At 37.3% G+C, this 23,224-nt stretch overlaps 1 protein-coding gene across 1 annotated transcript in view; it reads left to right on the top strand.

The window, feature by feature from the left end:
* SGCG (sarcoglycan, gamma (35kDa dystrophin-associated glycoprotein)) overlaps nucleotides 1-23,224 on the top strand; it is a 71,232-nt gene that overhangs the window by 24,608 nt on the left and 23,400 nt on the right. Inside the window, exon 4 of the mRNA XM_010572649.1 lies at nucleotides 14,501-14,620. Coding sequence (XP_010570951.1) covers nucleotides 14,501-14,620 — 120 coding nt within the window. The remainder of the gene's footprint in view (nucleotides 1-14,500; nucleotides 14,621-23,224) is intronic.

Raw genomic sequence — 23,224 nt, forward strand, 5'->3', positions numbered from 1 at the left:
AATATTTGCAAGGATCTTCGAGGATATAAAGCACTAATCACCTGATTATTTTTTACTGTTATGGCCATATTTGAATAGTACAGCTGCCACTCAATATGTACCAACAGTATATTTTCAATTTCTCAGTTAAGCATTAATTCTGTAAATATTTGAAGCACTTCTTTATTGCAGAGTTATGCAAGAAAGGTCACTGCAGAAGTTACTCTTTTTCTTGTGTAAATATCTGTTCATAGTTGCAAATCATTTTCTAAGAAAGTGCAACAGAAGAACATGGCTAGAGAGGTCTGTATGTCTCTCTTAATTTCCTAGTATTCCAGAGACTAATACATTTAAGCAGATGTCCTAAAAAAAATGCCAGTTCGCAACTCAGAAATGTACATGTTTTACTATATTTGGTAGCAGTAAGATACATTGGTTTGCTGAGTGAAATCAACAGATCTAGACAGATGTAGGTGACAGATCTTGGCAGCAAGAATAAGCAGACCTTACCCTTTAAATCATACTTTTAAGGCAAGAATGGTAACGATATGTGTCAGGTACAACAGAATTTTTCTTAGTTTTGTTAATATTTTTCAACCTTTATTTGACTTTGGAGAAAAATATAGCAATTTATTAACTTGTTTCTTCTAAGATCCTCATGCACCAATGCATAAATTCCTACTTATTTAACTGTAAGACTAACCTGATATGCTTAAGTAGTTTACTAGATTTGTACCTAGATGAGCACTGATGAGCAACTTTTCCATGCTGATGAGACTGTGTAACTTCTGTGAAAATTCTTGTTTGAAGAACTACCATATCAATGCAAGCTTCACTATTTTCAAACACGCTTCAAATAAAAAATATAATTTAATATTTATAAAGGAGCCTACTATTCCCCTTAAAAATGTATAATTATACAATTAATCAGAATTTGGCCTTTAAATGTGTTCAAATCTCTTTTTTTTTAATTCAAGCTATTCATAAAGAACTGAATTATTCCTTTTAAGAAAATGTCCCTAAATATTTATCAAAACATGATAGTAGCATTCATATCTCATTTTGATAATAATTAAGGGTAGGAAATGTACACTTTTGTGTTATTAGTAAAGTTGTTAAACTAGCTTGCAGTAATTAACTATACAGTGACCACATGACCAAACCCGAACACATCACATGGTCAAAACTTCTGTGACGTGGCACATATGCTGTTGATTCTGTCTGCTCTGTACTGTTTGTGGATGCCCATCATGGGACCAGATGTGTATCTGCACTGTGGTCATGTCCCCATCCTGCCTGAGGAGAAGAAGTCAGGAGGTCCTTTGGGAAGGGCAGACCGCAGAGCAGATCATTGACCACCACACTAATTCGTCCAACCTGATCTCTGCCAAAGTCTGAGAAACTGAGGTAAAATCATGTCAGGCAGTAGCTCAAAGGCTTGATGAATTGTTTGGCAGGCTGTGTCCAGCCTGCATGACCTAGAACTGCTAATAGAAAAGGTGAGCTATAAAGATGTTCATGAATATTTGGTCCTGTATTGAGTTTAGAGACTTGTCAGGTGAGTGATCCCATCATTAATAGGTGCTTTTGCATGAAAGTGAAAAAAGCTGCTCTGATTTCTGTTGAACTCAATTCTTTCGTCATATTTTAATATACTCATGATGCACTTAGGGGACTGTGTCCCTATGGAAATAAGACACCTCCATATTTCAAGCTGGAAACATCCCATACCTTTGGCAGGTGGAAGGTGCATTGCTTCTCAGACAATGTTTCTGCATGAACAATTAAGAAATTTTGTTGGGGAAAAAATGTCACCACTGACGAGTGATATAAGTGAATTGCTCGTTTGGACTTTGGCACCTGTAATGTAACTGAGGTCCATAAATGAGCAGTCTGAGATATTCACCCATAGTGTATCTTTCCTGTTAACAAAGAGAGCTTCAGTGCTGGAAGCAGTGTAAAGGGTATATTTTACTGAAAGGAAAGATATTTCAGTTGTTGTGCCAGCCAATGGGTATAGATCTTACCTTAGGAAAAGGAAGCCTGACAAAAATAACAACACATCTCAGACTATCTTTTCTTTTCTTTTTTCCCCCTTCCCAGTCACCACTTAGTCTTCTTCTGAGAGAGTTAACAAAGAGCATTACAGAAAATGAGATGGAATCTGCTGCCTTAAATAAATAGAAAGTTAAAAATACCTGCTCAGTAGGGCTAGAGACATCTAGACTGAAGAAGACTTGTAAACTGAAGACCCGATAGACAGAGAAGGGTCAATACAAACCCATGTTGTAGAATATGGACTGTGGTGTTTAGGGGGGAGAGTTCTGCTGGATGAGAACTGTCTCATCAGTAGTGACTCATTTATAGCAAGTACCACCTCTATTTAGTATTTTCCTTTCTTATTAGTAGTTTCTCTGCTTTTCATCACTTGGCTTTTCTGGCTTTACTCCCTTAATGTGCAGTTTAGTGTTTTTGTACCTTATGATCTCAAGCCTCTTTAACCTTTTCCTAAGGGAAAGCCAAATAAATGCTTAGTGTTGTCCAGATGAAAAGTTCTCTGGCTGTGCAGTATATGAGGAAACCAGTAGGAAGGAGCAGAGTGTAGACTGGAAGACCTGCATCTCAAATCTTTTAAAAGAGTTCAGTGCATAAAGGCAATTCAAATTCAACACTGAAGCAGGGAAGTTCTGACAGCACTCTGGCTTGCTCTACAAGAAATACTTAGGTGAGAAGATGAAATAATGATTTGAACCTGGGAAAATCAAAACTACACCAAAAGGAAGTGCTGAAGTGCATTTGCATATTATTTGAAACGTTATATGTTTAAGTAATCTCTTTTTGACTGGCAATTCTATTTATTGAATTCATTAATAATTGGTCTTATGTGCTGTCTGGTGTAGTTGGTACCATTGTAAATGCTAACATGAAATATTACTAATATTAAATCATACTAATTTTAGACTGATAGAAAAGTGTTGAAAGAGAAGTAAAAAGTTAATACTGTAAAGAATTCTGTTCATACCTAAAGATACCATCAAACAACAGTGACTGGGGTAAGTGACAGTCTGTTAAAGTAAATTGTCATCTTTACATGGCTTGATATTTTTAGCCATTGTCCGTAGCCAGTCATAAAAAGCATGCATATAAAATGATGTTCCCTTATAAGAACTGTGAAAAATAGGTGTGTGGCTGATTTACTTCATATGCCTTTGCTACAGAATTAATGCCTTCCACAGTTGCCAGCATGCTGGAATTATGTCTTAATACACTATTAATAAATATGAGTAGTGGCCATTGTGAAGGAGCTGTATAGATAAGTTTCAGATTGTTCCAAAGATGACAATATAATATAGTATCATTCATAAGATCATAACAAAAATACCTTTTAACTTGTAGAAGATTGGATTCAAATGAGCTGTTAGAATATTTTAATAAGTTACTAAGAGTGATTTAAATACCCAGTCTTCCATAGAAGTAATTCACAAGAGAGATGTGAAACATATCTTTACTTGAGGATTTTCTGTGAAGTTCCTCACATGAGGATAACAGGCACATATTATGCACGAATGAAAAAGGTTTCCCTCATGAATCACAGATATACTAAAATGACATAAAATGTGAGCACTTCCACCATGAACACTCTTGTTTTAAAGTTTCTACATGCTCTTCAGTTCACCTGCATGACATTCCTCTTGCAGGAGTTATCTGGACATTGTAGCTGTTTAAAAAAAATGCTATAGATCTTCTTATGTTTTGGACCGTGTTCTATAATTACACTGCTTTCAGAAGCCTCACTGAATGCAAATACCTTTAACTGCTTGCCAGGAAAAGAATACTTTCAAAATAATAGGGATCATAACTAAAAAAAACAGATAAATTCTGTGCTTTACTCTTTTTTGACTTCAGTATTCCTCTGGATGACAAAGATACCCATTTTGTTTGAGTTACTCTTTAAAATCATTTAAAACTCATATACAACCAAAGAAGCTCATATTAAAACCAAATAAATAATTAAAAAAAAATTAAAGCAAAAAAAGAAATGGTACATTTAGTTAAGGGATTATGGGGATGTGATTGCTTTGGAAATATTTCTGGAGAAATGGGACTTAAAAAAAGGATGTGGGCCAATGGACAGCAAGGAAGGAATCTAAGCAAGGCGCAGGTGTGGGAAGGTACAGGATTGAAAGTTAGAGGGAATTAATAAAGCCGTGGGGAGAGGTGCTTGTAGGCAAGGCAAGGATGTCTACAGAACAGATGGTAACTATTTTCATTAGAATAGCTCCTGTCTTAAAATCATGTATAAGATTCAGATGTCATTATCTCAGCTTGCTCATCAACCTTCAAAACTGAAATATCTAGAACTTTCTTTGATAATCCAAGAAAGCCGTTGAAGAAAGCTGCTATCCATCATCTCCAAGATTCCTTTTCTTCCAATTCAAAGCCTTATTCATTCCTAGAATAAAAAAGAAATGTAGCACCTTTGATTTTTATCGAGCCATAATAAAGCAAATTAGTGTAAAAAATTATCGAATTCAATAATGAATGATAACACATATATAATTTATATAAAAGAAACATACAGACTATATAGTTAATTATCAAATACTTAAAAGCAACGTTGGTATCAAACAGTAAATGATGCTTCACCTAAGTAAACATACGTTTACATATACAGCCTACCAGCACATGAACGCAATACAGTCAGATTGTGCAGTGGTGTTCCACTGCCAGATATTATAGAAAGTGGATGAAGAGCAGTATGTTTCATGCAAGGACTGTGAGAACAGATTCCAGTACAGTGGACTGCTGGTCCTCCTCCTGGTTCAATCATTTACACCAAGGAACAGTAACATCAGTAGCTTCAGGTCAGGGGTTCATTTTAAAGTACTTAAAGCTAGAAGGAATTTATTTAGATAGCTGTATTATGAAGCTGTTCTGCACTTCAAAACATGAAATCAGCACCACTCAGAAAGCATGGGAATATGGTAAAAGTCAAAATGGTTTATGCAGTCTGAAAACAGAATGACAGTCAAAATTCTGCCTGGAGACTATTTTTGTGTCCATCACATTAATCTGAACAGCTGTTACAATGTTTCAAATCATTTCTGGTTTTCTTATCAGCATTTTGATATTTCATTTTCAAGTGATCTTATATTTTCATCAGAGACATAATAGGAAGAAAACAGTGTTAATGAAGCATGATGTATGTAAGAAGAGTCTGATGATGTTTTTACAGGGAAAACCCTGAAGCCAGTTTCATAAACTTGACTTAATTAATGACATTCTAAAATCATTTAGCTTTTCCTTCTTTATTTTTCCCAGAAGGCTTTCATTAAAAACTCCATTTTTGTCCAAATAAGTTCTTTCTTATCTGTAAGATAAAAGCCAGAACATGTTTCTTGAAGATCTTTGTACTGCAGGAGGATGATTATTTGCACAACTTTAATTGCTGTCCAGCTGGGTTATAAGAAGGAAAGATAAAACATAGCAGTAATTAATAGAAGGATAAATTGGAAACTTCACTGAAGTATTTTTGAGGTGATTAAGTCTTCCTATGATCAAGAATTTACCATATTTGTTCCAAGGGGATTAAAGTAGTGATTTTTACTTCCAGAGTATAAAAATTTCAGCTACCAATGAATCTGACTGTATCAAGACATACACGCTAGTTTTATTTAAAAGTAAAATTTAGTTGACTCAGGTCAGGCAAAATTTAGAGAGTAACAGGTGGCTGCTAAAACATCCTACAGTCTTTTTAACCATTCTTCTTTTCTAGTTTCCTGTTTTAATCCATGGCAGATGTGTTTCTGTTCTATATTAAATGCATATGCTATTAGTCTTTTGTGAGACCATTGTGTATTTAAATGGATATAATGTTGAAAAGAATTAAAACAAATAGCAGAAAAAAGGTAAGCAGTAATTGATACACATTTAAATTAAAGCTAGCTAAGCAAGTCGCCATGAAAACTTATTTATGAAAAAAGTTAGTCATTACAGCTACAGTTTAATATTTAGACTAAAATTAAAAGTATCCTCTTCTGAAAAAAAATACCATTGATGTGTATGTACTATGTATAGTAACGTGCTTACTATAGCAAGATTTACACACCCTGTCTGCAGATATGATAATCTTTATGAAGAAATAGGTGATAATGTTCAGGATCAGCAATGCTGAATTAAGCCAGACTTTAAACATCCTCCAGAAGTTAATCAGGTAGTTATGTGCATTGCCAACTTGCTTAAACATGCCAGCATCATAGTTAAGGGGAAATTTAACCTGGCCAAGACGATTTGAATCCTATGCTGTTACTTCTCTTCTAACTGTGTGTAGAAGAAGAGAAAAGCAATATGCATATAAGTTTACAGAGCTTAGCTCTGAAAAAAAGGCTAATGTTTGGGAAATCATTTTTTTATTTGGAAAAAGAACTAGATAGTAGATACCTGTCTCTCATCAGAGAGCAATTACTCATCTGAGTAGCCCCATTCTCTCTTTATTTCAATGGGAGGAAGGAATTCAAAATCAGTGAAAAAAAGAGGAATTATTAAATATTTTGTAACCTTCTTGGCTTTCACGGTCTTCAGTAAATTTGCAATCCCAAACATATTTTGCTTCATATGGTATAGTAATCATTAACATAAGTCATTGGATGATAATTTGAAGATAATAGTTATTGCTAAAGGTGAGGACACTCCCTGCACTTCCTTCCTTTAAAGTAATAAGATTGAATTATCGGCACTGGTTAATGCTAGATGAATTTGTAAAGGTTAGCTTAAAATAGCTGAAATTTATTGTGACTATATAATCTATTATAGAATTTGGACAATTACATACGTTTTAAATCCTAGTCATTTCAAGTGTAGCAGTACTTTCATCTTAAAGCTAACAAGACTCCCCATGGCAGTTAGTGGCCAAAAAAGGAGCTAGATCACTATCTTTGCATCAGGTCTGCAGAAGAAGACGCACACCCACACACACACCCCCCTCCAATCCTGGTGGACTACTTGAAGCTGTATCTGCAGCGTACCCTTCTGGCAAAGAGGTCTAATAGGACACGGGGCTGCATCGTTCTGCTCCTGGGAGGCTGCACCCAGAATACTGCGTTAAACCCTCTCCAGTGGGACAGACCTGTGAGCAAACTGCAGACACTCACACAGGGAGCCATTCAGATGGTCAGGGAGTGGAAGCACAATGAAGTATAAGAGGCTGAAGAAGTTGTGTTTGTTTGACCTGCAGAAAAGAAGGCTTAAAGGGGGGCTGCTAAGTTCTGCCTGCTACAAGAAGGGCTAGAGACAAGATGAAGCCAGACTCTACTCAGAGGTGCACAGCAAAAGGGCAAGAGGCAACGGCCATAGGTTGCAGTGAGGCAAAATGCAACTGGATAGAAGCGGGGGGAAAATATCACCGTTAGAATGGTTAACCATGGGAACAGGTTGCCCAGGGAGGCTATTGAATCCCCTTCCTCAGAGGTATTAAATTTCCACTGGACAAGACTCTGAGCACCTTCATCTAACTTCTGACCAAGCTGACCCTGCTGTGAGTAGGAGGCAGGACTAGGTGACCTACGACTTGCATTTTTCTGTGATTCTGTCTTGCCCAGTCTTCAGCTGACACTCCGGAAGGGCTCACGTTGCTTACAGACCCCATGTCAGACTTTCTAGTCAGATGTAGAAGTCTTAGATACTGTAGGACATCTAAAATAAGCTGAAGGCTAGGCGGAGAACACCAAAGTACATATAATGGCACCAGACGGCTATGTTGGCAACAGTGTCATGCCCCATCTGTTTAACTGGTCCTCTCACATTGTCGTCTGCCCAGATCCAGTAGGCATGCATAAAATATTCCTGAAACACAGTGCTGGAGTTGACCTTATGAAAATACACTCATGGCTTTCTTTAAAAATAATTTAAAAATAATTGGAGGAAGAAGAATTATCCATTATACAGAAAATAGAGTGGTTAAAGTATTCGCTTAGGGATGAGAAACTCAGATCAGCTGTCTTCTCTGCATATGGGGTTTCAAATTATCATACCTCATCTCCTTTAGTACTTTTCACCTTACCTGTCTGAGGACTGTGCGTTTCACCTTTTCCTGCTGAATTTATGCTTTATGCAACAAATTCTGGATTCATTAGGCCTGAGAGAAAAGGTGACACCATAGCCTTTTTGTCAAGTCACTGTGTGAGAAACATGATCTCCTATTCCTGCCATGGTTTCTACATGCAATAATCCACTTTACAGTGAAATATTTCATGGGTTTATTTTTGTTATATTTAAATGGAGTATTTTATAAAAGATGGATAAAGACTTTTAGTTAGCTAAATCACTCTGAGAGGGGAAAGTACTACCACCTAAATACCTAACCCTAGGTTGGGTTACCAGAGTCTACATGATCAGTGTCTGCATCTGATCATGTCTGATCATTCAGAACCAATTTTTTAAAGATCCCTAGACTTGTGTTCAACCATAGACAACAACAAAGTATAAGAAGTGCTGACAGTAAGGCATCCTTACTTTGATGTGAGAGGGCATAATTGTTGCATCCATTGCGTAAAAGGAGAACTGAGAGAAAAAGAGGAAACAGGAGCAGCAAGTGTTCTATTAATGTATTAGAGATGGTTTTAAAGGTGATGAGAGATGTGTGATATGGACATAAAATGTATATATGCAATGTGCTGCATATTCTCTGTAATAACACACTTGTTCTAATAAAAGACCAGCAAGTACTTCCATACCATTCCATATGAAAATCTGACTAATTTTATGCTTCTGAAAGTAATGGCTTTGCATTTATTAGTATTGTATTACTCATAGAACTAGAACTGAATCTGTAGGAGTATTACATTTTTAATACACTTTTAATGAGATCTTATTTTAAGTAAGGGGCTTTAATTTAATAAAAATTAACTAAAAAATGAAATTGCATAGCAATACCCCAAAGCACTCAGGATTTTGGCTTGTATTCAACAGTTCAATGATTCTAGGTGGTAGGAGAAGAGTGAAGCACACAGAGTAGGCGACAGCTATAGGTTATCAGAAATGATGGACAGCAGAGTAAGAAAAGAAAAGATCTGAAATTAAATAAATTACTTTAGTGTTGGAAAGCCTTTTCTTCTGAAAGATCTAAAGACATACTAAAAGTGCTTATTACTTGGCAGAACTAACTGGATTTGAAGAGTCTGCCTACGTGTTACCAATTGACATGTTACGAATTCATTGATGTTAAGCATTTGTGGATATGTATTTTATGGCAGGTCCTGTTTTTGATAGAAGATTCTTTGCTGTCTTGTCCTTCTACATTTGTATTGGCCTGGAATTCAAAGGTTGGGTAGCAGTAGAAGGGAATTTGTTTAAATGCTTTTTGACTGAAATGGACTCACGAAAAAAAAGGCCTTCCTTCCCTGGAAAACCCCAAGTGGAGCCATGAGTGAAAAGAAACAAAAAGGAAAACTGTTTAGCAGCGTGCTCCTTTACAGGCAATAGGTCAATTGTTTTTGGAATAATTTTTCTTCACTTAAAGTGGCATCCTCAGTGTCCAGTGGTATGTGATGTGATGATCACATATGAGGTCTATAGCAGAACTGCACATGTTAAAGGAGGAAGTGTAAAGAAACAATGGACAATTATTGGTCAGCCTGATTAGCAAGGATAACTGACTGACCTGGGAATTCCTGTGACACCTCTGGGAGAAATGGGAAAACAGTTCAAATGCTCTCTATAACCATCATTCAGTCATGTTACATTTTTAATTGTAGGATTTTATCAACAAGTATGATTACATAGTATTAGTTGACTTACAGGTAGTTAATATACTAGGGTGTAAACAAAATGCATTTAGGAATTAGGAGATTAAAGTTTCAGATATTGAATTTGGCTGCTGTATGTGAGCTGAAAATTAATCTTACTGGGATCACAATACAATTAGTGTTATTGCAGTATAGCTAGTGCATGTGTATTGTGAAATACAACTAAGAGAAATTAATGGCTACTTTTGGTTACATAAATTTATTCCCATTTCTTTAAAAGCCTATTATTGCTTTTTGGAATTTGTTCCACATACACTGAGATGTCTCGTCTCTAGTGTGAATACAACATATGCTTGAATTTCGTTTACCCTAGCATTCCCTCTAAAGATTTAAAATACATCAGTTATTATCCATACCATTCTTTGATAATGAGGATTATCTATAGGACAATCCTTGTGCCACTTTACCGGGGCATTTGTATTGAGAAACCTATGGACCTAAAAGTTCTTGTTAAAGATATATTCAAGTGTGCAAGGACCAGGATCAAACAGGAGAGAAGCCTGGATGCAAACCCAGCATGGGCAAGGCCATGAGTTGTGGTTTCAAAGAGCCACCAGTTAAGACTCCTTTGGGAGGTACATAATGTGCAGTGAGTGCTTTCAGTGCTTGCAGCTTTTTCTTAGTTAAGTCTAGCTTTAAAATATAATGCGCGTAGTTCACAACGCACCCGTCTTAGATCTGCCTAACTGCCCTCTACATGCTTAAATGCAATGTTTAAATTCTCCTAGCTCTTGCTCAGAAAAAAAGTTAACAGCAATAGGCACCAAACTTTTCTTAAGCAATAAAAATCACTGAACACCTTAATGAGTCACTCAGTGTGACCAGAAACATCTAAAGTAGGAAAGTGTTCAGCAAGTAGGGATAGACTACATCTACATTAGTAACCCAGCCAGGCCAGGACCCACAGTCTGCCCCAGGGGCACGTGGCATGGCACAACTCTCAGCTAAACACACTTCCCTCCAGAACTGGAGACCTTCATCCATCCCATCTGCAAGGAACAGCCCCTGGTCAGGGGCATTGTCTGGGAGGTGCATGTGGGCGCAGGTCGAGATGGTGGCAAAGAGCGTGCTATTAGCAGAAATTATTCAGATTAGCAGAAATTGGCAGTGCTTGTGTCTCCTCTGCCTTGGCTTTCTCTAATTTATTGGTATGGGTGTATTCATTAGCTGGTTAAAACTTACTGCTCAGCCAGGATGGGCACTTTCCTACAAATCCAGTTATGCCTCTTGTTCCTTGTCTACCTAAGGAGATTTTTCTCTGGTTTTCCCCTATCTCATTATTTTTTTAGGGTAGGACTCCCTTAATTTCTCATGTTAAATGTGTTCTGCCTTGCCTGGAATAATCAGATATTAATTGAGTGGAAGAAAAGAGGAGAGCCCAGGAATGTGCCTATGTGGTCTAATGTTAAAAACAATTAGCTGGGAGTGGAAAGGCTGAATTCCAGCTCTGTTCCAGTCACTGTTGGAATGGGGTCAGTGCATACATGGACCGGTTTAATTAAACTGGTATGTATTGCATCTCCAGTTGTATCGGTATGAAGTTCTGTATGGACATCATGCCTGAAATTTGCATTAGATAGGACAGATGAGAAAGTCAGTCTGCACAACATGCATTTGTTATCTATGCCTGTTTACTTTGGTTAGGTGAGAGAAAACAGAATTTGGTCCAAGGTATGTAAATGCTATTTAGTGTGTATATATTCACACTAAATTCAAACAGTTAAGGCAGCTCATATATCTTATAACTCTTTTCTTTTGTCATGTCACATCTCTCTGTGAATTAGTCTACATTCCATAACAATCCAATTAATAAAAAACTGTCTATTTTCTGGCAATATGCAGATGTACAAATTACATTAATCAATCCATGCTATTTGAGGTAGGTCTTTCCTGTTCTTACTATGAGAAACATGAAAAATCTTTCTTTGACAAGATTGCTTGCAAAATAGCTTCAGCAAATCAGCAAATTGAGAAGATAAATGTAGTCCTAGAAGAGATCAAGTTAGGCCTGGTGCAAATCACACTCCTCCAGTTCTTTCGAATCCATTTTTTCTTCTAATGCTTTATAATCAATGAAAACTTCTGTGTCTGCCAAGGTGCTGAGAAGGAAAGAGCAGAATTGCCACTATTGAGGCACAGCAATTTATTTTCAGAGATGACTTCCTTTGTACCAAGGAAATCAGTAGATAGCATTCCTTCTAAACATACAGTATCTTCATCACATTAAAGTATTTTTCTGTGATCATGTGTAAATAATTAACAATTATATCTAAATTAACAGTATGTATTTCTGAGTCCTAGAGATATTGCTGCATATTGTTTATAGGCTTGCACCATAGTTCAAATACACTTAGCACTTCTAATTAGTATTTTAAAGATTACCCACACTATTAAAAACTCACAGCTTAGAATTGAATCTGTGGAAGGTCTTGGGCCACCTACTTTAAAGTACATATTCGTAAAATGTAAGTCTTCAGGATCTTCACTCAGGTATTAATTCTTTTAATCAATAAATATTCTGTAGCTATATAAAAATATTTGCTTCCAGCATGCCAGACCGACTAAAATATTGACAGCACTGAAAAGAAAAATACGTAATCTTGTCAGAGCCTATGGAGTAAGCATTCCCATTTTTATCTCATTTCCTGGGTCTAACCCAGCAGATACTTTAATTGCATGCTTTTTAGAATGAGGTCCAACAATAAGCAAGATCAGGAGAAGAAAAGGTGGTAGTACAACTTTTCTCCAGCAGTCCTACAGCCAGCATGTTGAAACTGGAAGCTGGAAGCTTGGGTTCCCTTCCTGTGGAGGAAACAAAGGCTCCAAATAATACCTTCATTTTCTATACAGTGTAAAACGTCTTCAACAAAAGAGACCAAGAATCACTCCTAAATCCCTTCCAGCAAAAACGTGGTACCCTCAGTGTGCCTGAACCACCCAACCTGTATCATGTCAGACAGCAGAGGCTTTGATTTGTGCTTCCCACAGTCGTGCTGCGCACTGTAATCGTGGTGTTGGACGAGTGGGAAGGATGAGGAAGTGTCCCCTGCAGCACCAGTAAAGTTGATAACAGCCAGTTTACTTAGGCCTTTGATTTGTTTGAATAAACAAGGATCTACCTATGCTACATAAATGGGCAGTTTCATTACTGCTGCTAGGCAGAAACAATAAAACACCTTAATCAAGATTTTCTAGGAAAGTATTGATAGGGATCCATCCTTGTCTCACTTAGCCAGAACTGCTTCTTTAGTTGTAAAAAAAAAAAAGAGTGTTTAACACCTTTTCACTGAATGAACATATTTTCTGAGCTCACTCTTTGCAATACACTTCTCAGAAATGAAATCACGTGCTTCGAAGGAGCTTTGGAGAAGAGCCAAACTGAGATCCGTAAGGCTGTGCCTCGGTGCACATATCCAACAGAGTATAATGTACTGCAGAGCTCAGCCCTCTATCCTGACCATTTTCAAGTAGAATCAATATAAGGTTTTATGCCTTAAAATTGTTGCCCTAGTTTAGGACATTACGGCTTCTATAACCCTTTCCGTGCTTGCTGGGCAATTAAAAGCAATACTTTGCATCTGCTGAGTAAAGCAATAAGCAATTTGTATAGAACCTTATGGTATGCATCTCTTGCATCAGCTACCATGCAGATTTTAGGAAATACCTGAATGTATTTCTTAGCAGTATCAATCATCCATCATCTAATGCCATTTTAACATAAGATCTAACAAAAAAAAAAATTCCTATTTCTTTTGATAATTACTTCTTGGAATATATTTAACATTTATGGGAGTAGGCATGGTAAGACAGGGTCTTACTGGGAAGCAAGCAGCTCAGTGCCTCTTGGTCCCATGGATAGTCTGTGAATTACCTTTATTAAAAATTGCTAAAAAGGAATCTTAACTGCTTTTACCATTCTCTGTAATTTTAATTCTGAACATAGATTTAAATGATGACTCTATCAAATAGACATTCAAACTTATGTGATGTGAATTTTTAATTGATCAAGTGTTAGAAAGGGGAATATTAAGGGTTTGATTTATATCCACTTACAAAGCCAATACTGTAGAACAGGATGTTTTACTGATTTTAGGATCTGGTAATATGTAAAAACTCTCTTGCACACAATTAATTTAATTTTTGGAGTGCCAGATCCAATTGCAAATACTCTTATAGCTTTTTGTAACTCTTCTAAGGTAACATTTGTTAGATATGTGGAGCTAAACTGGCATTTGTTATGAAGAGCTGAGGCTCCTTCTCTTATCTTGCATGGGGTTTTTGTAATTTTAAAGCATTTGAGCCTCCCTAATCAAAAGGGATGATGCCGCAAAGTCTTTGATAATTAGTTTCTGTGTTTCAAAAAAAAATAAAAAATGATAGACTCACACTGATCAAAGAATCTTAGCAGTTTCAACACCAAGAACATAAATGTTTGTCTTGATCAATTTGTGAGGGATTTCTTGAATTCCCTGGAAACCCAACTTGAAAGCATGACTCCAGGCACAGTTTTGAACAACAAATTAGATCATGTAAACAGACTTAGCCAATTTCAGTACTTACAGGGTCACTATCCTCAGAATATCTGGGTGCTTCATGATCCTTAATGTACTTAAATGAGTTACTAAATTATTAAGACCACAACTCAAATTATTAGCAATTTATATAGAAAGTTGAAGAAAGCTGATGTAATTATTCCATTATTCTACTGTGCTTTGCAGGTCCTAAAATGGTAGAATTCCACGGTCAGCAATTTCAGATCAACTCAAAGGATGGCAAGCCACTTTTTACAGTGGATGAAAACGAGGTTGTAATTGGCACAGATAAACTTCGAGTCACAGGTTTGTAACAGTTTAAGAAATGCCCAAACCATAGCCACAAAAAAAGCACGATAAAAATGGCATTTTTAAATATGTCATTGCGTGTGAACACAATTTCTGGTTTTACCTCATTAGGAAATAGAAATCTGAAGATATTCTGACCTTTTCCAATAAATAATCAGTAAGAACTTTTAACAGCAAAATAATATGTATACATAAATATGTATATATGTCTGCATGTGTGTATTTTATTTTAAAGCCAATGGTGATTGAAACTGTAATGGTGCATTTTTTTTTTTAATTACTTAATGTTTCCAGTGCACACTGTTGACTGAGGCTGAAAAAAGTCTAGATATTCCAGTTTGAGTTGTATTGAGTTTTATTTGTGAAAACTTTTTAGACTCTCTCTGATGTTTTTATATGGTTTTATCTATCAAAGTGAAAGCGACTGTATTTCTGCTCTGTGTGTAGCACTTATGTCACATAATGGTATATGTAGTATATTTCAAATGTCACCTGTCAAAAGACAAGTTTGTCTTAGGCTATTTCTGCAAATCACCAAAGTACTCATTTACAAAATAAGATGTCAAAAGTTATCACGTGAAAACCTATTTCCTTTCATATGACCTGATAAAGTCAACCTTCATTTTCCAGGTGTAAGGGTGCATTAAAAGAGATACATCAAGGTGTGATTTCTCTTTAAGCAGAAGAGTCCATCAAAGAAAATACTGAAATTATCTTGTAACTTGTTTTCAATTACATTTTTAATATTTTTAACCTGATTGCAACTATCATGTTTAACTTTTGGTAATTATTGGCCCTCTGAAATCTTGAGGTCTTATTTTTAATGAATATATTCATATTATTTCACTGTGCAAGACTACAAATGTGGTAGTAACTATACAATTAGTGTTTCAAAGCCAAAGTTAAGTTATAATAAATGTGCTAATAAATTTTGTTTATGCCTGAGGGTCTTATCTTAAGTTTTTTACTTTTTAACCTAATTGAAATTACAACTTTGTTTAACCAGGAAACCATATCAAATAATTATTGTTTGCCCAAGGGATGCTAAACTTTAATAGAAAAGCATGTTTAACAAAGATATGAAAAACTGCATAATTGTTAACTGATTTGGAAAAGGTCTATCTCTGCTCAAAGTAAGTAAAAATCATTCATATATGAGTTGAAATTGTTATGCTAAAACATGTATTCTGACTCGTCCAATATTAATCTTTACACTGCAAGGATAATTGTTTACTTTAGCAGATATTGTAGAAAGACACATTGCCTGTTTCTGTTTTACACTGTAGTACAATTCAAAAGCAAATCCATTAAAGTCAGTGAGGTTATTTCAGTGTAAAATTAATATAAGTGAGCAGAGATTCATGCTTACTTTGCTTCAAATTAATTTGTTAAAATTGTGATTTAAATGATACTATTAGCATGAAGGATAAATTAGTAATACTTTGCATACTGAGATAATTTTTTAAGCATTTTAGAGAACAAGATCAATGTGAAATAAATTTTCAAAAGTTCATACTATAAGAAACAGACTACCTCTTAAAATACACAAAGAACATTTTGCATTTTTTTATGTACAATATAGTGAACGATTTGATTTTGCTTCTCCTTATTTATGTGAATTATGAAAAGCTCAGTAACAATTAGTAAGAAAACCTGATGGATTTCAACTAAAATATACTACAGCAGAGAGCAAATGTCTGTGATTTATGGTATTTCAGGAAAAGTCTAAGAGTAAGCTAATCCAACCCAACACCTCAGGAACTGTCATTTTCCAACAATTTGGTGTGTTTAACCTCATACTATTTCAGTCAGGCATTTTCTGGCCTATGTGGTAGAACAAAATAGCAGCAGACTCTCTGTTCTCCTGAGAAGAGCAAAAGCCTGGGGAAGACTATGATCAGCGAAGTGTCTCAGATACCCCACAGCATCACAGCCAGGTCTAGATGCCCATGTTGAGACAACTGAATTGAACCTCCAGTCAACACAGTCAATGCAGCCCAGAGCGTGAAGGAGACACCTAGACCTGGCATGTGGGGAGATCTTCTGCCGACCAAATGCAGTTGTCTACTTTAGGATGAGCTCGATGGCTCGCCCATCTTCCTTGAATGTAGTGGCTGAGTTCAGATGCTAAAACATAAGCATCCAGCAGTGTTTGAAGCACCTCGGGGTATGTGAGACACCACATGGTATCGCTTTATCTACAGGAGACACTTCCTTTGATCGTGGCAGCTGGAGGCCAAGCAGGATGTACAAGGGTATTTTAGATGGCAGTAGGTACTAGGCATAGTAGGTCAGGCAACTAAATTCTGCCTCTAGCTCATCTGTGACACCTACGTCACAGACACTTAAATTTAAGTGTATGAAACTGAAGCTCAGCTTAACCCTTCATGACAATTAATGCTACTTGAAAGAGGATGTACTCCAGTTACGTACTCTTTAATACTATTTCAGTAATAACCTGCATCTTTTGCAAACGCTTATTATGCTGCTGCAGAGGTATCAAACATCAGCATTTTGTTCTGGTAGGGTTGTCATTGGTGACAGTGAAACCCACCTTGTAACAGCGTGTTGGCTGGCAAAGTGCCAGTTGCTTTATAACTAACAATATTGTCGTGACAGGAGTGAAGTCACAGCACTGGCTGCAAACAGAATCCTCCTGCACAAATGGCTAGAGTCCATGGCCACAGGAGTCTTGTTTTTCACTCCCTTGCCTGCCCTGCAAACTTGCCAACTAGAAGGCTGTCCATAGAAGGGAGAAAATAGGCTCAAGTAAATAAAATTATATACAATAGAAAAATAATTAGCATTCAGCAGATACAAAATGGTCTCAACTACTACACAGAAAAACTTCTTAACAAGTACAAATTACAATTTATACATCATAACTGTTGTATCGGATAATATTTTGGTGATAAGCAGGTAAGAAACTAATAGAATGCAGTTGCTTTACCCTCCACTCTTTTTGAAAAAAAGCTGGTAGGGCAGAGGGGATTGATATCTTTATGTACAAGCACATTGTATCAACCTTTCTCCAGTTTACTACTTGTCCTTCTGCTTGCTTGTCTTTCATAATCTCTTGAAGTATTTGCTGAGTATTGTTGGTGATTTTCTAGTGCTCTGTTCTGTGGAAGGGTTTTCAGTTTGAGTAGCTAACGCTGAAGTGCAATGTGAAGATGTCTGTTTAATTTAAACGCTTCTGCTCAGAAGGTAAGTTAAGCAGGAGACAATATGAGGGTATGAATAAACATTCTGTTAGACTTTGAAGAGGCAGATAGTCCTTGCTTGATAGGGTTGGGGGGGGTGTTAATGAACCTTGCTGACTTCAGCCCTCTCAGTAAGAAAATTAATATCTTGATCTTGTGTATTCTAGGATTAAATTACATTATATTCATAAACAATGGTGTATAAAATAGTAAATATAGTAATATTCATATCATAATTAATGTTATTTCTTTACAGTTTAAAAGATAAAGTACGTAATGAAGACAAGAAATCAGTTTAGGGCCATTTAAAAAAAAAAAATTGCCCTGAGGGTATTTTCTTTTAGTGTCATACTGTTCAAACTTAATGCTGTTTGATGAAGAAATTTTTCTCCCAGGAAGGCAAGCTTTTACTCTTGCTTTGAGGTGACAGCTCTAGAATATGCAAATGAGCCTTTTTATTCCCTCTTACACCACCACTAACCCCCCTCTCGCTAGAGCGTTAACCCTGACGTTTCCTGTTGGCTTTCTTCCATTAGCCCCTATTTCCATGCAAGTGATACTATCTCTGTTACCACTTACCTGTCTTTATAGAATCATAGAAGCATTTAGGTTGGAAAAGACCTTTAAGATCATCGAGTCCAACCATAAACCTAACACTGCCAAGTCCACCACTAAACCATGTCCCTAAGCACCACATCTACACGTCTTTTAAATACCTCCAGGGATGGTGACTCCACCACTTCCCTGGGCAGCCTGTTCCAGCGTTTGACAACCCATTTGGTGAATAAATATTTCCTAATATCCAATCTAAACCTCCCCTGGCGCAACTTGAGGCCGTTTCCTCTTGTCCTATCACTTGTTACTTGGGAAAAGAGACCGACACTGACTTCTCTTTAAGAGCAGGGTGTCCGTTTTAGGAAGTGGGAGACCTGGGCTGAATTCCCTCCTTGGCCCAGGAGACTTCAGTCCTGCAGTCCCACCTCCCAGGACAGTACTCTTCAATGCCATACAAAATGTTAAGTGCCCAACATGAGGGAACAGCTGGGAACAAACACTTTTGATGTCTGCCAGCAAAGTGAAGCTCTGCCCCTGGCTACATGCTGTCTCATTTCATCCTCTTTCATGGTTCACCTTCAAAAAGAGGAGAGGGTGAGATCCCCAGAGTTGTTCACTGCTAAGCGTGGGCTTCAGTTTCCTCCAGTGAGGAGGGAGTGCTCCAATGACAATGCTGTTTTATAAAGGCATTCAGAAAGATTTTTTTAAATTAAAATTATGTAATCGCTGGGGTTTAGCACTGACTCCAATGCTCTTGGATTGCATGGGCTGAGAACTAGCAATACAACTGGGCTTCTCTGGGGAGTTTGGTCTCTCTGCACTCTCTGCCTTGTTTTTGAGCCACAGTGGTGCTTGGACCAAGAGACTTGCCATCCTGGACCAAGAGACAGGAGTAGATCCCTAAAACAAGGATCTGCTTTATTTCGAACAAGGCTTCAGCAACCATGACTGCACTCAGGCCTCACAAATCTCTCTTTGTATATATAGATGTTCTCCCTCGTCCTCTAATGAATTTTGCCAGGCTCCTCTTTCTGACATCTCTCTGTGCATATATGGTCATGATTTATCAGCTCACATCCCTTTCATAGACAGACAAGTAGGTCATATCATTTCTTTTATAACCTTATCAAGCTACATCTCAAATGCAAACAAGCACTATTCATTTTTATATCACCAAATATGAACTTCTCTGTAAAAGGTGCTGTAGTGATTGTATGGATTTCTACAGATGACAGAGGAATTATATGAAAATCAGGCAGAGCACAGAGTAGAGCTCTTCAGAGACTGCCCACAGTGGTGATGTCTAATGCGGAGACAAAACTCACCAGTTGAGTTTTAGAGACACATCTTCTGAAGTCATTATTTATTATTTTGTATATCAGCAGTAACAGATAATAAACTGTGTTCATGTAGTTAAAGTACAAGGCTCCACTTACCTTTCATTACTCTGATTATTACTCTGATGGCTAGATATGCCATTTCATGAGTCTGTAAGGAGCCATTAATGTTACTTTTGCAAAATATTAATGAAAGTGATTATTTCCTTCCCTAATCTTTCTAATAATTGAAACTATATGGTTTATAGCAAGTGGACTAAATAAAAAATGGGGTTTTTACACAGGGACATAGCAGGAAAATTTATAAAAATGGAAACATAAGACTAGATTTTTAATAGCAGTAAACCAGTGTCATACCATTAGGTTCCATGGAGCTGCTCCAGTAGGGACTGGCCATTTCAGTGCTTTCAATCTGAGGACTGTATCTACAGTAACGACACACTATAACATGCAAAGAGTTAAGGTGCTTTACAAATGTGCCACTCAAAATACTTCACTGGAAGCCTTCACTTCAAGAAGGACAGGCTGGAAAGGTGAGGGGGGAGTTGCCCTTTATGTGCAAGAGCAGCAGGAATGCAGGGTGCTCAGCCTTGGGATGGATGAGGAGCCAGCCGAGAGCTTATGGGTCAGGATTAGAGGTGCAGGTCAACATGGGCAACGTTGTGGTGGTTGTATGCTGCAGACCACCTGATTGGGAATAAGCAGATGAGGTCTTCTTCGCGCAACTGGAAGAAGCCAGGTGATAATTGGTAAGTCTTTCTCTGCAGAACAGGAGTGTTATCGAACACTCAGCTTTTCCTATAGACCTTAAAACAAGATGGAAGTGAATCTTGTATCCAGAAACTGCACCAAGATCCTCACTATGTGAGACTATTATTTAGATCAAGAAATTGGCACAAGGTCAAATTCTGCCACCGTGGCCATCATATGTAAGGATATGCAGCAGTGTGGCAAGGCAGGAAATTTCAAACTATGCAGTTTCATACAATTGGTATTACAAGAAACTATGCAGCTTATCTTAAGAATGGGAGTTCACGCGTATCGTATCTTCATTGTACCTTATCCTACGACACTGCAGCTAAGCTGGTACTGAAAATGGCTGAAAATTAGCTGTCTAACAGAAAAGGAAGTGGATTCCAAACCACACTCAAGTGGAAGAGCACACCATAGAAGGTATGTTGGTATAGGAGATGCATGGATGAGTAAGAAAAAAGAAGGGGAAAATAAAGGAAATTAAAAAATGCCTTCCACAGTCATGAAGCCAAAATGTGCATCCATAACAGCATTTTGTTCAGTCAGGACTGCACTTTTGCTGCAGGTCTGATGGTTCTGACAGTTCTCACGTCCCACTGGTTTATACCATGGAGGAATGAGGAAGCAAATACAGTGGATTCCTTTTGGATGAAACCGAACTGAGAAGTGGGCTCCAAAAATGCATTTACTTCATCAAAATTGCAAATTTGTTTTAAGTCCACAGGATGAGACTCGAGTTGGTCCAAAGTAAAATCCCCTAAATCTTTATAGTATGAGCAGCAGATCTTTAGCACCAAGTATATCACTCTATAAATCCACACCTTTCAGGTCACATTACCTCCTAATGTAGACATACCTAAAGACTTCCCAGAACTACAGTTGGGAGACATTAAGATGAAGCTATCATCTCCCCTGATAAATCATGTGTTTGGAGATCATTCGAAGTTACTGACAAGAAAAGTCTTTTGTTAGCACAGGTAGTGTTGTGACAGTATATATTTCACTGAAATTACAACCCATTCACTATAATCCAAGAGTGAAGAAAAGAGTGAAATGCTTGCTTTGCTAAGAATTGTCAGGTAGGACATAGCGGAATAGAGGACAGTGAGGAATCATGATATATTCTCAAAGGACCACAGTATCAGAAGGATCATATTTGAGGCAGTCCCTCAAGGAAAACTTGAATGCATTGCCACCTCTAGCTGGCAAGCAAACTAAGTCAGAAGTTTTGACAGATCAGCATATCCCTGCAAAATATCTTAGTTGTACCAAATCAGCATTTTCTGACAGACTTATTTAATTCCTTAAGTTTGTTGGGGTTTTTTCATCATCTCCAATGTGTAAGGTTGCCACCTTGTAACACCCACCAGCAAAAATACAAGAACAGGCGAATAATTAAGTATGTCCGGCCAGACACTAGGTTTTATCTTGCAAAATAATCTTAATGCTAATGCAGAAGGGTTAAAGTCCTGCCTGAATTAATGAATTTTATATTTTCCAGTGTTATATTCATTCCAGTTAGCAGATCCCAGAAAGAATCATTTCCTTAAATTGATGATGAGGATATCAACAATAAAATTTAAATAGAAGCTTAGAAATCCATGCTTCCTTGAAGTGGTGAAGTGATTTAGTATGGTAATTCTTATATTTTGTGCACTTCTCTTCCATCAAAGCTAAGGAGATTTCATTCTAAGGAATCATGATTTCAGCTAGAGCTCTTCTCAAAAAGCAGCACATTCCATGCATTCTTAGGACATCCTGAGACCTTGCCCCCAGCCCTCATGAAGTGATGGTCTTCCTATCAGCTGGCTCTGCAATGTATTCATTTTTAATTGTATCTCTTGATTTCACCTTTTTTTTCTTTTACCAAGTTCTCTGTGGTTGCCCCCACTGATTTTTATTATCTTTTTCTCTTTATACCACATCTAATACTAATACATCTATACCATCTACACCATACTTTCTAATCATCCATTTCCCTTTGTCTTTCCTTCCCTCTGCCTGATTCTACCTGTACTTTCACTTTTTCATCCCAATCTCATCAAGTCTTTCAGGCAGAAGACAAAACCCCCAGTTTTCTTTCGTTTACACGTATATTTGCATTTAATATGTTAACTATGATAATATTTAAATAAGCATGCATATGCATGCGTGCATATTCACCAGCCTGCAGCTCAAAAGGGGTCCTAAGAGTTTGTTTCTCTAGATGGATTCCAAAGCCCTGACTTAGGGCTTTCTACAGCCCAGAATTCTTTCCTGAGGGTAACTGCGTTCTGTTTTAATTAAAAGAGCAGCCAGAAAAGCCACGTTGAGTAATATCCTAACTATTAAAATAGATTGTCTTGCTACGTATTCACCTGAAAAGTACTTAGATATGTGAATCCTCTAAGCCGGAGAAGATACTCAACCTAGGGCCTCCCCAATTTTGGATGAGTGCCTTCACAAAGCCAATGAACAGGTGAGAGACTCCACCCTTGCTGCAGCTGATGGTGTTTAGCTGCTTTTTTGAGCCATCTCTGTTGCTGAGGGGCTTTTGCACTACTTCAGCTAATTCCCTGATCCCAGTGAAGGTTAGGTGGGAGATGGTCCCTGAGCTGGTGATACTGCAGTGACGTGAGTCCTCGGGAGGGCAGAAATGGAGGTGCTTGGAGAACTTTCAGGTCCAACAGGGAGGCTTCTCTTGGGGTTGGGTTGAAACTACTCATTTCAAGAGGTAAACTATCTGATTCTGTACTCATTACCATTTTATGTGC

This window comes from Haliaeetus leucocephalus, unplaced genomic scaffold (genome assembly GCF_000737465.1).
Source record: "Haliaeetus leucocephalus isolate CR32 unplaced genomic scaffold, Haliaeetus_leucocephalus-4.0 Scaffold351, whole genome shotgun sequence".
NCBI classification, from domain to species: Eukaryota; Metazoa; Chordata; class Aves; order Accipitriformes; family Accipitridae; genus Haliaeetus; species Haliaeetus leucocephalus.